The sequence below is a fragment of the Elaeis guineensis genome, chromosome 3 (genome assembly GCF_000442705.2).
Source record: "Elaeis guineensis isolate ETL-2024a chromosome 3, EG11, whole genome shotgun sequence".
Taxonomy (NCBI): Eukaryota; Viridiplantae; Streptophyta; class Magnoliopsida; order Arecales; family Arecaceae; genus Elaeis; species Elaeis guineensis.
In genome coordinates, this window is record NC_025995.2 from 23,866,428 (window position 1) to 23,884,776 (window position 18,349).

At 38.9% G+C, this 18,349-nt stretch overlaps 1 protein-coding gene across 1 annotated transcript; it reads left to right on the forward strand.

Annotated features, from left to right (window-relative positions):
- Window positions 1-1,966: 1,966 nt before the first annotated feature.
- LOC105033529 (AAA-ATPase ASD, mitochondrial) lies at window positions 1,967-3,574 on the forward strand. Its single transcript, XM_010908389.4, has one exon. It carries the CDS (start codon window positions 2,004-2,006, stop codon window positions 3,453-3,455), a length of 1,452 nt encoding a protein of 483 aa, XP_010906691.1. The 5' UTR covers window positions 1,967-2,003; the 3' UTR covers window positions 3,456-3,574.
- The last annotated feature ends 14,775 nt before the right edge of the window (window positions 3,575-18,349 follow it).

Sequence of the window (18,349 nt, forward strand, 5' to 3'; positions counted from 1 at the left end):
TTTATTGACTACTTCCTTCATCCAAAGCAATGAAATTATTTCGGACTTGGAAGTGAGGGACATATGATATGGCATATAAATCACCTTCCTATTATTAATTGACATGTGGCAAGCAATTTTATAAAGATTTGAATTCTGGATAGTTACACTTTTGCCATTAAGAAAAATTCAGAAACGAAAGGATTATTATGACAATTAAATCTAAAATAAAGAAAGAAATTGATTGCTCATAAGGAGAAAGTTATATCTCAATCCTTGATTTGTATAATGGATCCTTCCTCTACACCTATATAAACAGGGCCAAGGAACTCCAAAAGGGATAGACTTTGAAGAAGAAAGACTTCCATAACTCAAAGCTCTCATGGTGAGAGGCTCATAAGCCCTCATCTATTATATATTTATTTTTTAGTGTAGGTCCATGGTCATCAGAAATTTGAGGAGGATGACAAATTCGAGGAGAAAATCTGAGAAGGCTGAAAAAGCCAAGGAGATCCGAGGAGAAAATTTGAGAAAATCTAAGGAGGCTGACAAGGTCGAGGAAGAAAGTCGAGAAAAAAATTCGAGAAGGCTGACAAAAAAGAGAAAAAAATTCGAGAAGGCCGACAAAATCAATGAAGAAATTTGAGGAGGCTGGCAAATTCGAGGAGGAAATCCAAGGAGAAAATCCGAGGAGAAAATCCGAGGAGGTTAACAAATTCGAGAAGGCTGATAAAGTCGAAAAAAAATCTAAGGAGAAAATCTAAAAAGACTGATAAGGTCGAGGAGAAAATCCTAGGAGGCTGATAAGACGAGGAAATCTACCTCATCAAATGACCGAAAAAGTCCACCTCATCAGAAAATCAAAGAATTCTGACCTCATCAGAAGATCGAGAAGTCTGATCTAATCAGAAGGTCGAAAAAGTCCACCTCATTAGAAGGTCGAGGAAGTTTACCTCATCAGAAGGCTCAGAAAGTTTGACTTCATCAGAAGACCGATGAAGTCCACCTCATTAGAAAGTCGAGGAAGTCCACTTAATCAGAAGACCGAGTAAATCGATCTTAACAAAAAATCGAGTAAGTCGACCTCATTAAATTTTGAGAAGGCCCAAATGAGCCGATCAGAATAGGATAACATTGTATATTATAATGCTTCATTATATTCCCTTTATTTTTATTTTTTCAAAGCTTGATCTAACTTAAGTATTGGTGAGTCCGATCGAAGCCAATTCGGTTAGTTTTCTCATTCTTTTAATATGCAGATCCGCGATATCAAGATATTACTACTGCGGATCAAATAAAGCCCTCCAGATAATCCTAACCGGATCGAAGTGTGACAGCAACAAAATATTTTGAGAGCTATGCACCTATTTTGAGAGCTACACGGAGACAATCCAATAATTGATATTATGGAAGAAGATTAATTATTTTTTTATATAAAAAATATAATCAAATTTTTTTAAAAAATATTATAATTATAATAATATTTTTTTATTTTTTTTAATACCCACCCTATATAATTTTTGTTCATCGGCAATGATTATACGGCAAACTATAAAACCGTTCCATAATTTTTTGCGTGGTGTCCGCCCTGTATGATTTTCGTCATTGGCAAGGGTTATAAAATACGTGGGGACTTAACGGCTAATCTTAGTACATTTCTGGAAAGCCGAATTTATTATATGCCCTGCATGTACGGCCACGGTGGTTGATGCCACCAATCCCTTGGTGGCCATTACCAATGAATGGAGTCTACCCTTGCGCGTCATGGGGATGGGTGGTGTGCGCTGGCATGGCGGCGATAAAAATTAGTAATCTTCATTAAAAATTCGTGATCTTCATTGCCGAGCCCAGCATACTACTTCGTGCTGACATGCTATATTTACCTATTCTAACAATTTAAATAAAAGGGCAATTTATAATTCCTTAGCTTGACGACCACGTCATTGACTGGTGATACTTCTCTTCCATAAGTAGCACACGTCTCTCAAGGGTCTGAACCATTAGACGGGGAGAGAGACAAGTAGATGAGCATGGCTGCTGAGAACTGGGCTGGGCTGGGATCAGCCATCGCCAGCCTCATGTTCCTGTGGGCTGTGGTTCGCCAGTACTTCCCCTCCCACCTTGACGTCTATCTCTCCACCTACACCTCCAAGCTGGTCGGCCTCGTCTACCCCTACATCGAGATCACATTCGCCGAGTACACCGGCGAAAGGCTCAAGCGCAGCGAGGCCTACACCGCCATCGAGGCCTACCTCGGCGCCTCCTCTTCCGATCGCGCCAAGCGCCTCAAGGCCGAGACAGACAGGGACGGCGCCCAGCTCGTCCTCAGCATGGACGACTACGAAGAGGTCACCGACGACTTCCAGGGCGTCAGAGTCTGGTGGACGTCGAGCAAGACCGCCCTCCAGGCTCGCTCCATCTCGTTCTACCCGGCCCCTGACGACCGCCGCTTCTACCGGCTCACCTTCCACCGCCGCCACCGCAAGATCATCCATGGCACCTACCTCCACCATGTCATGGAGAAAGGCAAGGCCATCGGCGTCGGCAATCGCCAGCGCAAGCTCTACACCAACAGCTCAAATTATGACTGGTATGAGTACAAGAAGCGGGTGTGGAGCCACGTCCCCTTCGAGCACCCGGCGACGTTCGACACCCTTGCCATGGAGCCCGACAGGAAGCAAGACATCATCCAAGACCTCCTGGCCTTCAGGGAGAGCAAGGAGTACTATGCCAGAATTGGCAAGCCATGGAAGCGTGGCTACCTTCTTTACGGCCCACCCGGTACCGGCAAGTCCTCTATGATCGCAGCCATGGCTAATCTACTTGACTACGATGTGTATGATTTGGAATTGACGGCGGTAAAGAACAATACTGCACTGCGGAAGCTGCTGATCGAGACGACGAGCAAGTCGATCATTGTGCTCGAAGACATCGACTGCTCGCTCGACTTGTCGGGAAAGAGGAAGAGCGAGGCACCGTCGGAAAGAGGAAGCGAGGAGGATAAGGAGAAGGTGATGACAGGGAAGGACAAGGAGGAGAGCAAGGTAACGCTGTCAGGGCTTCTCAACTTCATTGATGGATTGTGGTCGGCATGCGGTGGCGAGCGGCTGATCGTCTTCACGACGAACCACGTCGACAAGCTGGACCCGGCGCTGATAAGGAGAGGGAGGATGGACAAGCACATCGAACTTTCTTATTGCAGCTTTGAAGGGTTCGAGGTGCTGGCGAGGAATTATCTTGGTGTCGGTGAGCATCCTCTGTTTGAGAGCATAAGAGGGCTAATGGAGGAGAAGCAGATCACGCCGGCGGACGTGGCGGAGAATTTGATGCGCAAGACTGTGGGTAGAGATGCTAAGGAGAACGTTGAGGCCTGTCTTCAGAGCTTGGTCCAGGCTCTAAAAGAGTGCGGGTCCAAGAACGAGGTGGAGACGGCAGCAGCAACGGAGACCCAGGAAGCCAAAGTAGACGAGGGTTAATTAGATGCTTGGGAGAAAATTTGAAGTGATGCAAAATGTACTGATTGAAAGGAAATTCATATACAACATATAAATAATTGGAATAAATTTACTTTTCAAAAAACGATGCAGAAACTAAATCTGATATAATTACTCGAGAAATTTTCTTTTTTTAAAAAAATGATCATTTTCTCCCCTCTTAATCTTAATGACTATTTGTTTTTTTTTTTTTTTTATGTTACAAAAAAAAAGCTACAACTAATTATCAAAGTAATAGCATCCAACTTCAATTACTGTAACGCTTACACTATCTAATTATAAATGTACTCCCTTACAAAATTTGGTATCTTGTATATTTTGAATTAGCAATTTCTTTTGGTATTTTAGTTTATCATCTTACAAAAGATATAAGACAACTTGGAATTCTGAAAGTAGATACAACGTATATCCCTAAACCCAGCTACCTGTTTCGTATTTTACGCTAAAATATTTATTGCTCCAGCACCCCTTTTTTTCTCTGTAAAAGCATAAACGGACACGTTCTGTAAACATAAACCCGCCCTCTCATCTCTGACAAATTCTAAATTGTATCCTTGCTTTTTATCTCCTTTTTCCGCTATACCATTTGTTATAAACTTAGCCATGCGATATTCCAAACAAAGCTTAGAAATTCATGAGATATATTTAGTTCATTTAGTTAACTAGCTAAGTCATTGAAGTTTTGCAAATAACAAGATTCTTTAAATAATTGAATAAGCTTTTTGCGCACCACCACGGCCGCCTTCGTGCGCCACCACAGTCCACTCGTGCACTCTCATTGCGGGGCACCGCATGCATGTCGGGTGCCAGAGTGATGGCATGCGCGGAGATGAGGTTTGTACCATCCAAATCAGATATAATGGTTGGAGAAATAAAGTTGTAGAGGATATTTGATTGGAGAGAGTGAGGGTCTGAAATCGGAATCGAAATAGATGACTCTTATTTCAACCGTTTGGTTGGGAGGAGTCTCATTCCGATTCCGATTCCGGGATGAAATGGGAATGGCTCAATTTATATAGAACTCAATCCCTACTCTCTTCTATGAATTTAATTTTTCATTCTAATTTCGATTTCGATTTCGGTCACGAACCAAACATTTTGAGAGATTTGATCATTTCGATTTGAATTTCAAGCATTCTAATTTATATTTTTATTTTGATTCCGATTGCGAACTAAACACCCTCATGGTGTATAATAACCAGACAATCTCGAAGCTTATAAGATGTGAGGTTTTGGAACAAAGGTTAGGGAGCTCTCAAACCCCCAAACCGTTTCTTCCTCTCTTCCCACGCCAATGAAAACCTTCCTCTTTCGTTTCTCTTCCTGTGTGAAAAGGTTTTGGAGTTCCGGGCCCATGCCTATCTCTTTTCCCATAGAAATGATGTAGCAACTTAACAAACATTTTGGGTCCCATCCCCATCCTGTTAGCTTTCAACAAATATTGAATATGAGAAGAATCAGGCGGCCAGATCTCAGTTATGGGAATATCCTCTTCAAGATCTTGTTTTCCCAGAAAATTTGCAACCAAATTTGCATCCCTATTAACATAAGAAATATGGAAATAAGCCCTTGAGGTTTTTCACGCATCAATATCCTGTAACAATGTCCTGTGACAGAGGGATTTGGTACTTTTTAGTACGAGGATATTAACTGTAAGAGCATCGCCTTCGAGCCAAATCCTGTTGCCTAAAGGCAGTTGACAGCATATGAAGTGCCTATCAGGCTGCCATGAGTTCAGCCAGAGCACTAAAATATATTGAGAGGGTATTTGATTGAAGAGAATGAAATTTAAATCAGAATTGAATGGATAATTTTCATTCTAATCTTTGATTGGAAGGTTCTCATTCTAATTCCGATTCAGAGTGAAATAAAAATGGCTCAATCTATATAGAATCAGTCTCTACTCTTCTCTATGGATTCAAATTTTCATTCCAATTCCGATTCCGATTTTGATTCCGATCATGAACCAAACGCTTCGGAGAATTTGACCATTCCGATTTCGATTCCAAACCATTCCGATTCTCATTCCCATTCCGATTTCAGTTATGAACTAAACACCTCCTGAATCTTTTGCCCCCTGCTGCTACCAATTTTCCTGTGCAATCTATGATCATGAATACACTAGCCACCCTCTGCCCATTTAACAGGTCCACCAAAATTTATTTAGCAACTACAACAGAGGGGGATTGCCATCTCAAACGCGTAGAAACAGTAAATTAGTTAGAGGGCATAGATCTGGCACCCAGGGACTTCGTGGAGAGTAAAAACTTAACACGTTAGGAAACATAGCAGCACATTGGGTATAAATTCCTCTTAAGAGATCTATAAACCTGTGACTGACTTGTTGACGTACTCTTTCATTACGGGGGCTCCATAGACCAGCCGCAATCCAAGTGAGAAAAGCTTTGTGCCAACTCTCCGCCATAGAGGCTAATAGAAACTAAATAAGCTCCGACAAAGAGATTGGTTTGAAGTCTTTTCAGCAAAAGTTTGGTTGGAGTTGCCAGCATTCCTTAGCAAAAGGACAATCCATAAAAACATAAGCACAATCCTCAGGCACCTGACATAGATTGCATGATATACTCCCCTCAGAGATTGCGCTAATCGTATTCAGCAAACATTTGGTAGGCAGTTTATTTTATAACGAACGCCACTAGAACATTTTGATCCTCAGAGGCATTTATTAAGTTTCCAAACCCGTTTAAACTCAACATTCATTGGGGAGGAGAAATGGGAAAGTATTGGATATATAACATTGGCACCAACATGGTTAAGATTAGAATACCCCCAGCATAGCTGATCAAGCCAAGCACCATAAAGAACTGTGATGGTGCTAATTTGATGCATCATATCGGCTGGAAACATATATGACAACAGGTCCGGGTTCCAAGATTTAGGAGGAGTAATCAAATTCTGAACTAGCATATCATCAATCTGAATATTCACATTTACGTAGGTAGGCTGAGCACTCAGAGGGACAAGAGAACCAAGGCCGCAAAAGCACATTGATAGACGATCCATTCTCCAATAAACCATTGAAAATTAAATTGGACTTTTGGTCCAGAGGCACAGATTTTGTTCCAAATAGCAGAGCAACTAGAGGGTTTTTTAAAGTTAGACCAAGAGCCAATGAACTGATACTTGGTACGCACAACCGAAGTCCATAAAGAATTAGGATGAAGAATGATCTTGTTGTTGCTGGATTCCGACCTTTCACGGAGGGAACTAAATTCTGGAGTGCGCTCTCCGAGTATGAAAACTATAAAAGAAGTCCTGACCGGAGATAGCTCTGGTGAAAACTTTCCGACGCTTAAGTCAGAATCAAAAGAATAGAGAGAAAAAGTGATTGGGGTCCCCTTTTTTTCACCTTTTATAGACGGTGGCGATAACTACCTGGGGGTGATAATTGGGGTTAATTCTGATCGGTTTGGATGTATTGTGGTGAGATTTGGGGCCGAGATTACTGGGATGCGGTGGTTATTCCTTTCTTATCTATTTCATGGCCAGCTGGATTGTACTTTAAGCGAAAAAGAGCAGGATTCCAAGAATGGATCCGCTTCGAAGGTCCTTTTCATATATTCAGCCAAAGTCGAGAGTGATGAGGATGATCCATATTGGAAACTGAGGTTTAGGTCGGATAGAATGGAGGTCGGTGATTGATACCTAAGATCCGCACCTGACATTAGGTTCGGAAGCCATCACAGGGTATGGAGACTGAAGCAGGGTTTGGTGAGCATCTTTATCCATATGCTCACTCAAGTGACCTCAGAGGGACTCAAGGTCATACAAAAATATTTCACAGTGAGAGGGGACCTCGGAAGAATCCCTATAAGTCTTTATTCCTTCGCGAAAAGTGGTCCATATCCGAGCTTGTTCCCACCACCTGCTGGCAGCAAAGTCGGATGATTTGTAATCGAAGTCGTCGCATGATTTGTGCTTAAACGTTGCTAAGATCGCCACATGTCTTACAGTTGAAGATTACAATTTTCCCCCCAAATATATGCCCCCTACTTTTGTGATTGAGCGGGCACCTTCCAAGAGAAAGTCTCAAGGAAAGAAAAATAATAAATCTGTAAAGAAGCAGAAGAAAGAGAGCAAGCCTAAGAAGGATACTCCAAAGAAAACTGTGAAGAAAGAAAAGTATTTCCACTACAACTCCGACGGTCACTGGAGGAGAAACTGTCCATCTTACCTGAAGAGCCTGAAGATAAAAAAGGATGATCAACCTTCTGAAGGTATGCTCATAATAGAATCTAACATAATGATTTCTTCTATTTCTGGTTGGATGTTGGACTCTGATTCTAGTACTCATATATGTACTTCAATATAGGATCTAATAGGAAGTAGGAGGTTGAGGAAAGGTGACGACCCTTCAGATCGACAATGGAGCAAAAATTACTACAGAAATCGTTGGAATCTATCATCTTCGATTACCGTCAGGCTTTAGATTAGATTTAAAAGACTATTATTTTGTTCTTGTAGCTAGCTAAAATTTAATTTCGATTTTTGTACTAGCACAGGATGGATTTATTTTTTTAATTTAATAAAAATTTTTATTTCATTTATTTATGAAATAAATTGATTGCATCTAATCTTTTGATTGACAGTCTTTATCACTTGCATGTTGATGCTAATGTGAACTTAAATGAGTTAGTAGTAAGTGTCGTAAGTCAAAAGAGATCCAGAGATGAGTTTAATCGTAAGTACTTGTGGCACCATAAGCTTGATCATATTAGAGAGGACAAGATAAATAGATTGAAAAAGGATGGGATCCTTGACTTAGTTAAATTTGAGTCGATTCAGATGTGTGAATCATGCCTTTGAAATAAAATAGATAGGTTACCCTTTGTGGGATAAGGAAAAAGAGTCATTGTGTTATTAGTCTTGGTACACACTGATGTGTGTGGCCTATTTGATGTACAAGTCAGAGGTTGTTATAACTACTTCATTATCTTTATTGATGATCTATCATGGTATGGGTATGTGTTTCTTATGAAACACATATGAAGCCTTTGAAAGATTTAGAAAATTCAGACAAGAGATAGAGAAGCAAACAGGTAAACCCATCAAAGTCCTATGATCTGATCGAGGAGGAAAATATTTGAATGCTAAATTTTTAGGATATTTTAAGGAGAATGGCATAGTCTCTTAATGGACTCATCCCGACACATCTTAACTCAATGGAGTATTCGAAAGGAGAAATAGAATCTTATTGGATATGGTCCGATCCATGATGAGCTTCACTGATTTATCTATATATCTTTGGGATATGTCTTATTTACTGTGATGCATATTTTAAATAGGATTACTTCTAAATCTATTCCTACCATACCATATGAGATATGATGCGGTAAAAAATCGAGTCTGAGTTATCTTGAAACTTAGGGATGTCCAGTCTATGTTAAAAAATAGAAAGCTGACAAGTTAGAGGATAGATCAGTTGTATCTCAATTTATAGAGTATCCTAAAGAATCAATTGGGTACTACTTTTACTTTCTACATGATCATAATGTGTTTGTGAGTCGCAATGCTATGTTCTTAGAAAAAATAGTTTATCCAGGATGATGGTAGTGAGAGGTTAATTGAGCCTGATAAAAATATATCTAAAGAGCGATAAGCTATAGATCCTCAGAAATTCATCAATGATAAGCCAGTAGTTAATGTTCTACTTCCACCTCGTAGATCAGGTAGAACCTCCCATCCTCCTGAAAGATACATGGGTATATTGAAAGAGGATATAGAGGAAGCATTCTTTAATGGGAGATCGAGATGATGATGATGATCTTAGTACTTTTGATGAGATGATATTTGATATCAATTTTAAGAAATGATTAGATACAATGAAGTCAAAAATTAACTCAATGCACTTAAACCAAGTATGGTCCTTAATGGATCCATCAAAAAAAATTATTTCCATTGGATATAAATGGATCAATAAAAAAAAATAGGTATTGATGGTAAAGTAGAGACCTATAAGATAAGGCTGGTGGTGAAGGATTATAGTCAATACGAAGGTATTGACTATTATGATACTTTTTCACCTGTAGTCATGCTGAAATCTATTTGCACATTGCTTACTGTTGCAGCTTACTATGATTATAAAATCTAGTAGATGGATGTGAAAACTGCTTTTCTGAATGGATATCTTGAGAAAAATATCTATATGGAGCAGTCTCTAGGTTTCATGTCCAGTGATAGTGATCACCGAGTCTGCAAGTTGTAAAAAACCATTTACGGACTAAAGTAGGCTTCTCGGAGTTGGAATCTTCCTTTCGATGATATGATCAAATCGTTTGTTTCATCAAAAATGAAGAGAAATCTTGTATTTATAAAAGGGTCAGTGGGAGCGGCTTGTCTTCCTCATACTGTACGTTGATAACATTCTTCTTATTGAAAATAATATTTTCATGCTGACTTCGGTCAAGACTTGGTTGTCTAAGAAATTCTCCATAAAGATCTAAGAAAAGCATCCTATATCCTTGGGATAAAGATCTATAGAAATAGATTTAGAAGGATTCTTGACCTATCACAAAAGCTATACATAGAAAAGATGCTGAAGTAGTTCAGCATAGAAAACTCCAAAAGGTGTTTGTATCCCTTAAGTATGGTATTCGACTCTCCAAGATGATGTGTCTTAACACTTCTGAGGAGATCGAGCATATAAGTAGGATCCCTTATGCTTTGATTATTGGGAACCTCATGTATGCCATGTTATATACTCAACCTGATATTGCCCTTGCTGTGAGTATTACGAGAAGATATCAGTCGAATCCAGATGAGGAGTATTGGATAGCTGTGAAGAATATCCTTAAGTACTTACGAAGGACTAAGAATTTATTCTTGATCTTTGAAGGAACACCTAAATTACAGATCGAGGGTTATACAGATTCGGACTTTATGTCGGATCCTGATAATAGAAAGTCTACATCGGGGTATATGTTCGTATGCAATGGTGGTGCAATCAGTTAGAAGTGTTCCAAATAGACCATCATCACTGATTCGACCACAAAGGCTGAGTATGTTGCCACTTCAGATGATACAAAAGAAAGCTTCTGGTTCAAAAAGTTTATCCAAAATTTATTGTAATGACATCGGATGCCATATCGCTATACTGCGATAATAATAGAGCCATAGCACTTGCTAAGGAGCCTTGATCTCATCAAAAATCAAAGCACATTGAATAGTGGCTCCATATCATATGTGACTATCTTGAGAAGTAATATATCAAAGTACAAAGAGTAAACTCTGCGGATAACGTGATATACTCACTGACAAAGCAGTTGAGCCAGTCCAAAATGGAAGCTTATCTTGAGAAGATGGGGCTTAGATTAATGGCCAATTGGCTTTAGTCCAAGTGAAAGATTGTTAGATGTATGTCCTAGAAGCTAATTGTTGGCTGACACATTGTTCATTCTATGACATAATTTTATATTTTAAACTATTGATTTAATCAATAATTTTTTTTTTCATTCAAGTGTTATGTGTCCTTGAATCATCCTTAAAATTGATGTTATGATATATATTTTCAAGTGTTGAGAATTAGAGGCATGTATGATTGATTCCTAAATTACTTTCGATCATAGGATAGTCATGGAGATGATGATCGATCTAGATAAATCAGTGTATGGTTCACTTCCTTCAAGATAGATGAGTCTTTAGTCTACGGTGTAGAGATACTGAGTGATAAGTATGGATAGTTGTTAGAGAATAACTAGTATTGAGCATGACCATATGAGAGATCACAAAGATTTTTATTCAATCATCAGTGATCATCTCGATGCTGTAGTTGTGTACTGGTTCTTTGACCTGTGGTATCACCATTGCTAATAGTAAGACTGCTGTAGTCTGACTACACATAAGCATTGATTCAATTATGAGTTTTTATAGTGGATGTTGGCTTCAGTTGGTTGAACTGCGCGAGTAATGTGTGCAATTATATGGGATCTATCGAACTTGATAGAGAAGAGTAGTCCTATAAAATTTAAGAAGCTGAATCCATAAGTCTATGACCGTAGCAGTGTGATTGATTGAAAAAAAATTTATTTGAAATCACTAATGGACTTGAGCTAATCATATCTATCATATGATGATGATGAGGTTTGACGATTTATCCATGACCTGCCATTTAGTCGGACTCACAATAGAGGGACTGTAGCATACGTTAATTATATCTGAATATTTTATTTTGATTTTATTGGGTTGTCATTATATATTGCTAGATATCACTAGTAGATTGTGAGAGCTCAATAGGATCATTTTGAAAATCAGCACAGTATGCTAGTACTGTGCTGATCTTTCTTCGATGGTCGATCAGATGTCTTCTTCTTCTTGATTTAGATTCTTTCAAAGATGAGAAGTAAGAGAAGGAGTTTTAGATGTGAGACACTCTCAGAAAAATCACAGATGGAGGAAGGAAAGAGGTGAACTCAGTAACCCTAGAAGAAGACCCTCTTCTTTTTCTCTTTGCTCTAACCCAGATACTTAGTTTTGTATCTATTATATCTCTATGCCCCAACACTCTTTCTCCTTGATTTTCACACACCCTAAATATTTTTCAATGCTTTGTAATTCACAAAAATCTCAAAAAAAATTCATCTTAAATAATGAGATATGAAGAATTCTTGTCTAGGTCAAATACCTAGTTAAGAAAAATTCAAACAGGGCAAGACAAGGGGTGCCCAACTCATGGGCGCCCCCTCCTTCTTTTTCTACCATGGACCACTAGCAAAGGGGCACAATATGTGCCATAAAAGCCACAAAAATGTCAAAAAAAATCTGGATAAAATCAGTACCATAAAGAAAGAGTTTTGGTTTCTTAAAATTCTATCTCATAGAATTTTAAATCCAAACTGATTCTATTTTGACTTGGTCCACAACCGCATTCCATGTAAGAGAGAAAGAGTGGAAAGTTTTGGGCATGCGTGAAGGCCTGGAGAAAAAGTTTTGTCACACAAAATAAGAGAGAGTGGGCATGGGGGGCTAAGGTGGTGCAAGGTGGAATCCTAGTCTTATTAGGGTTCAATCTATGACTTGTTCAAATTTGGTTTCTCAAACCAAATCAAACCAAAACTAAATCAACCCAATTAAAATAGATTTTAATCTAATTAAAAATTTAATTTAATCAGATTAAATTAAATTTAAATCTGATTTAATTTTTTAATCGAATTAAAAATTAGGTTGACCCAAGTCCTAATTGAACTAGGACTAGTTTTTCCTTACACTTGGCTTATCCAATAAATCAATTAGACTTAATCCAATCAAATCCAAACTAAATCTAATTAAATAATATTTAATTAGATTTAATCTCAGCCCATTGGCTTAATCAAATTAAGCCAATTAAGAATCAAATTGTTAATCGATCCTCCTAAACACTTGCACTAGGTTAAATGTCAATCATATTGATCATTTAATCCTAGAACGATTCTTAATGTTGATCAACCATCCAATCAGATCATGAACTCTAATGTGTGTAACCTCATAGGTCCGAACCTAAACTGATAGCATAAGAATAAATTTCTATACCAATCGAAGTGACCATCTAGCAATGGTACCTAATGGTCGGATAAGTCGAATGTGTAGAACAACATCTTAGAACTCATGGGATATAGTTTTCATATAATTCATCCCCTTGACCAAAATGCTCATAGGACACCTCAGAGTTCAACTGTCAATTCTGATCAGGTTGTCCACATTGTATTTCAAAATATCAAATCCATCTGATGGATTACCCTGGCCAAGGTTTTTCTAAATTGAAATACAGCGACTCATTCTTCTCCAACTCTTGGAGTGGTCAATCCCATCTTGATCACACTATAGCTTTATAAGTACTTGACTGTGCCCAGAAGCCTTCCGTCACTAAATTAAAAATTCAGTTAGTTCAGTACCAAAGCACAGTGAGTTGCTAGTAAGTCACTGAGGCGATCTCAGGTCTAAAGGACACTTATACCTATATCCCATCAGAGACATTCTCAATAGCAGAATGCTCTGGAGTTGGTCATGTTCAATGATGATGTACCCTTATATCTCACCTGTATGCCATACCAGTGTCTCCACACTCCTTGATTAAGAGGACAACCAACCCATATGGCCTACAGCGACCTATGCTTGATAGAAGCTGTCATCCTTATTAACAGCCTATCATTTGGTCATGAACAGTTTTAAGAACTAATCGATAAATCTTTTTTTTATCGAACCTAAATAGTTGTAAGGACTTCATCACAACAACAGAGTTCATTAGAAGATGAAAACTTATAATGAAAATATCAAAAATATATTTTATTTATTAATAAATCAATTACAATATAAGATTGCTCAACTGTCAACAAGTTGACGATTGACTTTTGGAACATATTTTTCAACAACTTCCACTTGTCCTAAAGCCACTCGGCATAGTATCTAATACCCATCTTCGACTTATGGTTGTTGAACTCCTTTATTGCCCGGGCTTTAGTGAAGGGGTCCGTCAGGTTCTCCTTTCCATCGATCTTCTGAAGATCGACATCACCTTGATCCACGATCTTTCAGATCAGGTAGAAGCGACACAAAATGTGCTTCATCCCTGATGTGCTTTGGGTTCCTTCGCTGAGCTATGGCACCAGTGCTGTCGTAGTAAAGCAGGACCAGACCATCGAGGGAGGGTGCTACTCCGAGCTCGATGATAAATTTTTTCAGCCATACAGCTTCCTTCGCGGCATCCAATGCTGCGATGTACTCCACCTCACAAATAGAGTCTGCCACAGTATGCTGCTTGGAACTCTTCCAGCAGATGGCTCCACCATTCAGAGTAAAGATATAACCTGACATGCTTCTAATATCATCATGATTAGATTGAAAGCTGGAGTCTGTGAACCCCACAAGTTTCAGATTTGACTCGCCATAAACCAACTATTGATCCTTAGTATTTCTCAAATACTTAAGGATGGCTTTAACCACTTTCCATGGTTTTCTTCAAGATCAGATTGGTATCTACTCACTACTCCTAGTGAGTATGCCACATCTGATCTTGTACATGTCATGGCATACATGATAGATCCCACGGTCGAAGCATATGGGACTCTACTCATACGCTCTCTCTCTTTAGGAGTTGTCGGACAATCCTTCTTAGAGAGAGAAATTTCATGACCTATCGGTAGATAGCCCTTCTTGGAATTCTCCATGCTGAACCTCTTCAGCATAGTGTCTATATACATGGACTGAGATAATCCAAGCATCCTTTTAGATCTATCCCTATAGATCTTCATCCCTAGGATGTAGGATGTTTCATCCAAGTCCTTCATGGAGAACTACGATGACAACCAAACTTTTATTTCCTATAGTGCGGGGATGTCATTCCCGATTAAGAGAATGTCATCCACGTACAAGACAAGAATACCACAACTGGACCATTTGCCTATTTATAGATGCAGGGCTCTTCTCCATTCTTAATGAAGTCATATATTTTGATCACCTTATCAAAACGCATGTTCCAACTCGAGAAGCTTGCTTCAATCCACAAATGGATCTCTGAAGTTTGCACACCTTGGACTCATCTGTGGATATAAATCCCTCAAGTTGTATCATATATACCTTTTCGATCAGCTCTCCATTCAGAAAAGCTATCTTTACATCCATCTGCTAGATCTCATAATCCAGATGGACAGCTATTGCAAGCATTATCCAAATCGATTTGAGCATTACCATAGAAAGAACGTCTCGTTATAGTCAATACCATAATGTTGATGATATTCCTTGGCAATCAGACGAATTTATAGGTCTCCACCTTTCCATCTACGCTCCTCTTCCTTTTGAAGATCCATTTACACCCAATGGGTTTAACCCCTTCAGGTGGGTCAACCAATGTCCATACATCGTTGACCTTCATAGACTCTATTTCAAATTTCATGACTTCAAGCCATTTCTCCGAATTAGGTCTCTTCATTGCATCCATATAGGTGATCAGATTCTCATCATTCTCATTGAGTTCGATGGGATCATCATCCCAGACAAAAAATTATAGTATCTGTTTGGCTGATGCGATACTCTATCAGATCGCCTTAATGGTGCAGGTACATTGGGCTTCAGATCTGATATAATCAAATCTGACTCAGATTCAGCTATTGGTATCAGTCTTTCTACCTGTTGAACTTCATCAAGTTCAACTTTAGAGGCAACGATTCCTTCATCAAGAAACTTCTTTTCTAAAAAGATTGTCTTAAGGCTGACGAACACCTTTTGTTCATCAGCATGGTAGAAAAATTATCTTTTAGTCTCTTTGGGGTACCCTATTTGTGAAAAAATTCAGTGCAGGGGTAAAATAGTAATTTTAAAACTTTTCAAAATCACTATTTTACAGCAGAAATTATTAATTAATCTAATTAATTAACATGAATTTATCCTACACTAGGATCTAAATATGATATATAGCATGCATTCATTTAAATTTGAAATTCAAATGCGAACAGTAAAATACTTTACTGTAATGTGTTCGAACACAATACCTTTGTGTGGATAGTAGATTGCCGCAATCTGATCACCGTCGGGAGAGTCTGATCGTCGCGATGCAGCCATACAGTATATCTGACCTCTGTGGATCATCCACACGAAGCTTCCGGTCTGATCGACTCCTCACGAGTGCTAGCTCGTTGTAGAGCCTTTTGACGGCCGATGCTGATCGAACTCCTTCGATTGATGTCTGTCGATTCTTCGGATGCTCCAATCATCAACAGACATGCTTGAGAGGATGTTGAAAATTTCCAGAGATTTTATGGGCTCACAACACTCGTAGCTCACTTTCTCACTTCCCGAACCCCAAGCTAAAACTCTAGAAAACTCACGGAAACCTTGCACCCACTTTTTTTTCTTTTTCTCTTGGAAGGATATAGACTTTCTTCTCACGCACAAGACTTCTCATGCTCCAAATTTTTCTCCAAAAATCTTCTTCTTGCATGCCCCACTCTACTCCTCTTTTTATAACAACGTCAAACGTCTTATCCAAAAGAAAGGATAAAGATGAGTAATTGCACATTTGAATTCAAATGGACACAACTCATCCCTTATCCACTAAAGGCATGAGGCATGGCTTAAATTGTACATGGAGTGATTTCATGAGAAACCTTTTCTCATGTAATAAATGGGCATAAAAAAAAGGGATAAGGTGCAAAGATTGATTGCCCATTCAAATTCAAACTTTATTTTGAATTTGAATGGCCAACCAATCATCCTTATCCATTCATTTGGCATATTAAAGTGGGGCATGGAGAGGACTTGGCATGAGAAAAAAATTCATGAGAAGTTCCTTCTCATGAATTCAAATGGGTGCAATGGAAGTGAGGTGGCACATGGAGATTGGGTCAAGGTGGTTTAATTATTTAAACCAACCTAATTGAACCAAATAAGTTGGTCCAATTAGACTAATTTAAATCAACTTAATTAAGCTTAATTAGACTCAATAAAATCCTAATTAAATCAAGAATTGACTAAGCCCAACCCCTAATCAAATTAGGGACCAAACCATCTTGACGATTAGGTCAACTCTTAACCTAATCGGGTCAAACCCAACTGAATCCAATTCAATTGGACTTGATCCAAAAATAATTATTCAATTAAATTGAGTTAATTAGTGATCAAATCACTAATTAAATCTCTCATAAATACTGAATCCAAATTCGATGGGCAGTCAGGCATCAGAATTCACCGATATATAAACCTGATCAAAAATCCCAACTAGTGGGACTCTTGACCCCGGTACCCATAATGTGTGGAACTCATGATCAGAGAATCCTGATTCTCAATCACTGAGTCCCAAACATGTAGGATTCTACATCAGCCATCAGATCAGATAGGAACCTCTAATGTGTGTGACCCTGTAGGTTCGAACCTATGTCGGTAGCACAGGAACCAATTCCAGTACTAATCGAAGTGACCATCTAGCAATGGTACCCGACATTCAGATAGGTCGAAGAGTCGCAATCGCAACACTCAGAACCTACATGAATATGGTTACTGTATAATTCATCTTTTGACCCCTGTGTTTAGGATGACTTAGGGTTAAACTGTCAACCCTGATCAGATCATCCGAATCGTGCTCAACTCAAACAGTCCTGTGACTCCTAACAAGGACTACCCTGGCCAAGATTTTGATAAATTGAAAATGACTGTACACAGCTCCTAAACTGGAGTGGTCAATCCCATCTTGACACACCACCGACAAGTAAGTACTTGACTACACCCAGCAGCCTTCCGTCATTGAATTAAAAATTCAGATAGTCCAGTGCCTAAGTACAGTGAGTTGCTTGTAAGTCACCATGGCGGTCTCAGGTCGGAGGGATATTTATACCCATATTCTATTAGAGCAAATCTTGACAGCAAAAATAACTCCAAAGTCGGTCACGTTCAGTGCAGATGTACCCTTACATCTCACCTGTATGCCAACCAGTGTCTCTACACTCATTGGTTAAGAGGACAACCAACCTATATGGCACACAATGACCTATGCTTGATAAACATTATCGTCCTTGATAAAACATATCATTTGGTCGCGAACAGATTTAAGGACTAAATGACAAATCCTCCTTTGTCGAGTCTAAATAGTCCTAAGGACTTCACCACAACATAGGAGTTCATTAGAAGATGAAACATTTTATGATGAAAAATGCTAAAATAATTTTTATTAATTCATAATTCATGTACAAATATAAAAATGAGTACAACCATCAACAGACTGACGATTGGCTTTGGGACACTATTCCCAACAATCTCCCACTTGGTCTAAAGCCAATCGGTGCAGTATCTAAAACCCATCTTCGACTTGTAGTTGTCGAACTCCTTCACCATAATGGCTTTAGTGAATGAGTCAGCTAGGTTCTCCTTCCCATCGATCTTCTGAAGATCGACGTCAC